Source organism: Aplysia californica, unplaced genomic scaffold (genome assembly GCF_000002075.1).
Source record: "Aplysia californica isolate F4 #8 unplaced genomic scaffold, AplCal3.0 scaffold00201, whole genome shotgun sequence".
Lineage (NCBI taxonomy): Eukaryota > Metazoa > Mollusca > Gastropoda > Aplysiida > Aplysiidae > Aplysia > Aplysia californica.
In genome coordinates, this window is record NW_004797471.1 from 986,061 (window position 1) to 992,818 (window position 6,758).

The 6,758-nt window shown below is 40.3% G+C and overlaps 1 protein-coding gene across 1 annotated transcript in view; it reads left to right on the forward strand.

Moving 5' to 3' along the window:
- The window catches only part of LOC101845924, a gene marked incomplete in the record, with an annotated part of 11,498 nt that extends 7,923 nt beyond the window's left edge, over window positions 1-3,575 (forward strand). Inside the window, 3 exon segments of the mRNA XM_005099068.3 lie at window positions 1-156; window positions 1,080-1,219; window positions 2,813-3,575. Of these exon segments, the coding sequence (XP_005099125.2) occupies window positions 1-156; window positions 1,080-1,219; window positions 2,813-2,916 (400 nt within the window).
- Window positions 3,576-6,758: the final 3,183 nt, after the last annotated feature.

Below are 6,758 nucleotides of genomic sequence, written 5' to 3' on the forward strand. Positions count from 1 at the left end.
GGAGGAGGCGAGCCAGTCAGTATGTGCTCACAGAGAGAGGCGCATGCGCCGACTGGGCAGCCACCTACATAACTGTCACTCCATCTACGACATCCAGGTGGAGATACTGGAGCTGAGGTCAAGGTCGTCCGGCAGGGACACGCTGGCAGACTGCGGGTGAGTTACCTCCTCCCTCAGGGTCGGAAGCCCGCCTCCTAAATGATCGAAAATAATAGTGTCGTTCGGCGTGATATATACGGGGTGCCCACTACGGCTAGATCGGGCCAATGTTATGTACTATCATTGATCGGGCCGATCGCCCGACTCGATCGCCTGAAACTGATAACAAACACTTTTGTTTTTTAGGCGATCGAGTCGGGCGGTCGGCCCAATTGGCCGATCCCAGCCGTAGTGGGCACCCCGAATTAGAATTAAAACATAACACCTACGTTTTAATGACAACTACTTACTGAGTTGTAACCGGATGTATTAATAAGTGCTGTACCGTGTCCGTGTATGTGTATATGAAAAAACAACAACACTGTTGTTGTTTTTGTCGTTGTTTTTGTTGTTGTTATTATTGTTGTCGCTGCTGCTGTTGTTGTCGTGGTTGTTGTTGTTGTTTTGTGTGTAGGCTATATGTGCATGTGTGTGTGTGTGCGTGTGATGTGTTCGTGTGTGTGCATGTGTGTTCGTGTGTGTGTGTGTGTGAGTGTGTGTGTGTTTGTGTGAGTGTGTTCGTGTGTGTGTGTGAATGTGTGTGTGTTTGTGTGCGCGCGCGCGTGTGTGTGTGTGTGTGTGTGTCCGACGGATTTTGAAGTTCAACAGAGTCAGTAATGATCAACAAATATAGATGTATGTGGTTCACACCTCTATTGACACAATGAGATCATTTCAGAGGCGGATTTTGACCTTGCCCTCCTCTCCGGCCCAACCCTAGTTAAGGGAGATGCGACGCCTCAGCAGAAAGACCGAGATACATGTACTCGATATCGAATGAAGTCAACAGTCTTGGAATTGGAAGTTTTTGGCAAGCTGGTAATGGTAAAGGGGTTATATAATGATTTTAAAAGTCTCTCTAATTGATTTTTCATTCCCAGCCTCTTGGCAGAACTGAGGGAGTGTATGTTGCGTTCGACGGGGCGCTTGTGCGGTTCCGCATTCAGATCTGTCATCGACATTTCCTGGAGGATCAGCTATGCACAGATGCAGGATAGACTTAGGTGTCCAACTATTGACGGTGAGTTTACGGTCATTCACAATTTGTTTTTGTTTGTTTGTTTAAAAGAGAAAAAAGTTAATAAAACTTGGTTAAGATCTAGACATGCTTACTTAAGACGTGATGCAAAGTAACTGGCGTATTGTCGTCCAGCAGTTCAGATGCGAAATGATAATTTTAACACCCCTATCAACACTGTTAGGGTATTTAAGAGGCGGGACCTCCGATTTTAGCGTCCATCTCTGATTGAAAGGACCGGGCCGAGAGGGATATCCGTGTAAAGTGCCTTCCCCAAGGACACAACGTAGGACTGAGCTGAGGCTCGAACCCCCGAACCCGCAATTTTACTCGGCTACCGACGCCACAGTTCTGATGTACACACACTAAGTCTTAGATTTGGAAAAATGAAAGGAACAACTATTGTAGTTTCATAATCTGTGGAACCGGTTGCATATGCTAGAGAAATATTTTGTTGAAATTCCAGTTTTATAAAAGTAAAAGCAAGAAAGATGTAGGCCTATAGTATTAGTATAGGAATGAAAATGAATTCAAGGACATTTGTGAGGCAGCGTAGTGGAATCAGGCTCTCGTCAATTTTTGGGCATGTGGAGTTATTGGTATCATCTTAAAGCTTGTTTACTTGTCTTTATTTGGTTGAAAAAAATATCCATTTATCTTGAATACAAGTCGAGATATTTGTGAAGGAAGGAGGTGGGGTCACCTGTTTTCAGAGGTAAAATTAGTGAGAAAATGGCCGCCAAAGATTAGTTATTTCCTCAGCTTAAGAGTCCGTGGTAACTAAAAATTTTCATTTTTATGCCTTTATTCAACGTTTTTCAGAAAAATCCACACAGAAATGAGTTCTTTAATGGGCATGTGTTTAGCCAAAAAACTAAAATTTGATAAAAATTCACAAACTGCGGAAAAATGCAAGTTTCTTCACTTTGATAATTTTGACGAGAGCCTGATTCCACCACGCTGCCCCACATTTTATTTCTCTCTTATTAAATATTTTGCTTTCTGGGTTTAGAACAGTTGAAGTTGAAGAGGTATTGCTGTCTTTCTTGTGTTGTAGAATATGGTGGTTTTTATTTGCTCGTAGTGTAATGGACCCTTCAGAAATATGATTTCTTAGAAGACTGCTGAGAATATCTTGGAAGGAAAAGAAATCAAATGACGTAGTGCTTGATGAAGCCCACGTGGGACGCTCACTGTTACAAACAGTCAGGAAACGACAATGCAGTTTTTGGGACACCAGAATATGTAGACCCCCCCCCCCCCCCCCCCCCACCCAAATAACAAAATCTGAATATCCAAGACAGAAATTGATGTGCAGATTTTTTTTCTTCTGTTTGTCTGAGTCCCTTGCGATTCCGTCTTACGATCTCAGACAGGCTTGGCAGTCCTGTTTCAATTACTTCCCTTGATTTTCTCAAATACTTTTCTCATCTCTTGTTATCGCGGTTCACTGGAATTAAGGACGTGTTAAACATACTCATCAATCCCCAACGTGTTCACTGTAAAAATATTTGTGCTCTATTTATTTATTTAATTTATATTCTTTCATCCATCCACGTATACGCTCTTTCATTTACTCATTTTTTTTCTCCGCAGAAGCAGAATATGGCATCAGTGGCAGTCTCCCTAACCTTCCAGGATCAGCAGGCACGGGCAGGCCGTGGAGATACACGACTTCCAGGAGAGTTAACCGCCCGTAGACACGCATAACTCCGTGATGACTACAAAGACATTCTACGAATAGTCAGCTGAGACGCGAGAGAAGCCAATGATATTGTTGTACAGGCAAAGACATCATTCAGATGTTTTCGTTTGAAACTTGACTTTATTTAGTACAATAACCCACCACGTTGTAGCCTACGTCTTCTCAAAGATAGATACATGATACCCTATATTATTAAGTAGGCCTACATGTACAGTACTCGGCTTAAAGCTATTGCAAACGTATGGTCTATTCTGCAGCAGTTTAGTCTAGTAGTGCGCGTCGTGCCGCGAGCCTACGTTCTTCTACTCTCAGTTTTGGTTTTAGTAAGAGTTTTACAGCCTTTGCAACACAATTAGGTCATATAAGAGCCAAAGATTAGAGGTGTTACGACTGGGTGGACCACTCGCCACCGGTAATTTCATACACTTTTAAAAACCTGTCTCCTCAATTTTGTGAAAAATCAAACGCTTATTCGTAACCGCATCAGGTGTTAACCCTATTCATGATGTCAATAGCTTTTTAACGGATATCAATATATTTGCTCTGTATATAATCATTTTGTACACATTAGCTGTAAAGCGCATAGGGTAAAGCATGCTTTAGAGCGTGGGTATAAAGCGCTGTATAAATGCAATGGCTATAACTTGATATAGTAAAAAAAGATATTTAAATGTGAGGCAGCGTGGTGGAATCAGGCTCTCGTCAATTTTTGGGCATGTAGAGTTATTGGTATCATCTTAAAGCTTGTTCTCTTGTCTATATTTGGATGAAAAAAATATCCATTTATCTTGAATACAAGTCAAGATATTTGCGAAAGAAGTAGGTGGGGGTCACCTGTTTTCAGAGGTAAAATTAGTGAGAAAATGGCCACCAAAAATTAGTTATTTCCTTAGCTTAAGAGTCCGTGGTAACAAAAAATTTACATTTTTTTGTGCCTTTAATCAACGTTTTTAAGAAAAATCCACACAGAAATGAGTTCTTTAATGGGCATGAAAGGTGCTGAGCCAAAAACCAAAATTTGATAACAATTCACAAACCTGCGGAAAAATGCAAGTTTCTTCACTTTGATTATTTTGACGAGAGCCTGATTCCACCACGCTGCCTCACAAATGGAAGAGGAGTTCGCAAATCTAGTTTCATTCTGGCTAATGTCCACTTGAGGAAGAGAAACAAGAGGGGAAGACTCCGAAGAAAGGTGGGGCCGTGGATAAAAGATGGAAGGGTAAATAGGATGATCGGGTGGCCAAGAAGTAACAGAAAAGAAGAAAAGAAACTATAGAAAGTAAGAAAGGAGGAAACAAAACGAGACTGGGACGGGGTCTAAAAGATTTTTAAAAAACAAAAAAAAAAACCCAACAACAATAACCCAAAAAACCCCCAACAAAAACCAATGGAGTAAAGACAAAACGAGGAAGGGAGGAAGAGCTTTTAGTTCATTCATGTAAAAGTGTTACGGCATTTGCAACACAATAAGGTCATATAAGTGCCGAAGATGAGAGGTGTTACAAGAGAGTAATAAACACAAAAAAAGGAGGGGAGATAAGGACGACAGATGATTGATAGGAAAGAAGGAGCAAACCACACCAGAGCACCCCCCAACCACCCGCAGGAAGAGTTTGCAGTTTTCCCAAACAATCTGTGACGTGTATTATATCAGCTACTGCATGTAAATTGTACAATGTAATGTGTTCTGATAAATTTGCAGCTGACACAGCGTTGGGCTACGAAGGTCATCTTAGCATGGTAGCCTAACTAATAACGGTTTGCATTTTTCAAATTCTAGATATATATATGGTGTACTTACTGCTTACTTTATTCATTGTTGCTTTAAAAACGAATCTCAGACTCAGCCTACACTTGTCCATTTTTCAATATATGATATGCGCTTTTCGTTTTAATTACACTTGACATTTGATCCCATTTGATTGCCAAGTGCAAAAAAACGAAAAACAACCCGCGACAATGGTCTCACCTGTACAGAACATGGATTACATTTTTAGCATCCGAAAATACGAAGAATATTATAACATACAGCTGAACCTAAAGTGCCTTCAATGTCATGGACCCACACCACGTCATCTCCCCCCCCCCCCTTATTTTTATCCAAAAAGCGCAGACGTGGGGAAAAGTATGACCCCCCCACCCCCCAAACAAACAGTTAAGTGATTGATTTACGCAAGTCTTGGATTCAAAACTTTCAAATACCCAACATCTTTACACAACTGAACACAATTACTGTTTTTCAGTTAGAACCCTAAGCTTTCTGACTTTCTGCAGATGGAAGCTAAGCCCTTGGTCGTATTCCCATGTCTCTTTAAAAATTCACAAAGAACAACAATCACAAACGAATAAAAACAGATAAAATTAACAATTCCTGTTGGCAATGTTGAGCTTTGGAGTACTGTGCACCCTATCAAAATGTTGACAGCGTTATTAATATTATTATGTATACTCATGTCTATATATTATTTCTAGTTAATATCAATATATAACAGTACATGTGTTATTTTATACATATACATGATAGATCTATAACTACCTTATGATACAACTTTCTTCATTCAGGTTGTGACACATCATGTCCTTGTAAGTTGTAGCTTGTTTCATAGAAAAAATATATTATTCACATTTTCCTACACATCAACGATGTCTCATTTTATTATGTCTGAGTCTCTTGTAAGAGTTTTTGTTCTTGTAAGAGTTTTACGGCACTTGCAACACAATAAGGTCATATAAGTGCCGAAGATTAGAGGTGTTACAAGAAAGTAACATACATTAAAAAGAAGGAGGGCAGATAGGGACGATAGATTTTTTATAGGAAAGAAGGAGCAAACCACACCAGAGCACCCACCAACCACCCACCTGAGTCTGAATACATGACATGCTCTCCTCATCACGAGTCCCATTTGTCATGTTTCAGTGTACTTTGTCTGCTCTGCTACACTACCATCAAATCTTCGAACACCCTTTTTTTTTCAAATTGTTTTTGTTTTTGTTTTAGTTTAAAATGATTTGTGGCGCTTGCAACACAACTAGATCATCGAAGATCAGAGGTGTTACAAATACAAGAGAGCAACAAGAACAAAAGAAAGGAGGTGACACTTCTTTTTCGAATGAGCTTTACGGCACTTGCAACACAATAAGGTCATAGAAGTGCCGAAGATAAGAATAAAGAAGTGTCATTTGTTTTAGTAGAGGTTTTACGGCGCTCCCAACTGCATAAGGTCATATGAGCGCCAGAAGATTAGAAGCGTTACAAGAGAGTAACAAACATAAAAAAGAAGGAGGGGAGATAGACGATAGATGTTTCATAGGAAAGAAGAAGCAAAGCACACCAGAGCACCCGCCAACCATGCACAACAGGTGTCAGTGTTACAAGGGAGTAACAAACACAAAAAAGAAAGAGGATAGATGAGGACGACAGATGATTGATAGGAAAGAAGGAGCAAACAACACCAGAGCACCCTTCAACCACCCACAAGGAGGTGAGAGAAAGATAGATCATAGATGTTTCACAGGAAAGATCACACTAGAGGAAACGCCAACCACCCACTCATACAATGTACTGTACTGCCTGCATATATACGTTGTTGAGCAGTTGAACTCTTCGCCTGGCATACTAAAGACCTTATAAAAAAGCTCCATTCACAAACAAAAAGATAATAAAATGTATATAAACATTTAAACTGACGATAGTAAGGGTGAGGAAAGAAAAAGCAACAGTTCCCCCTATTTTGTTCCGGCACAGTATGAGCATGACATTGATAAATTAGCCCATTTACAGTTCTACGGTGAATAAATAAGAACATGTTAATATCCCCCCCCCCCCCCCCTTTG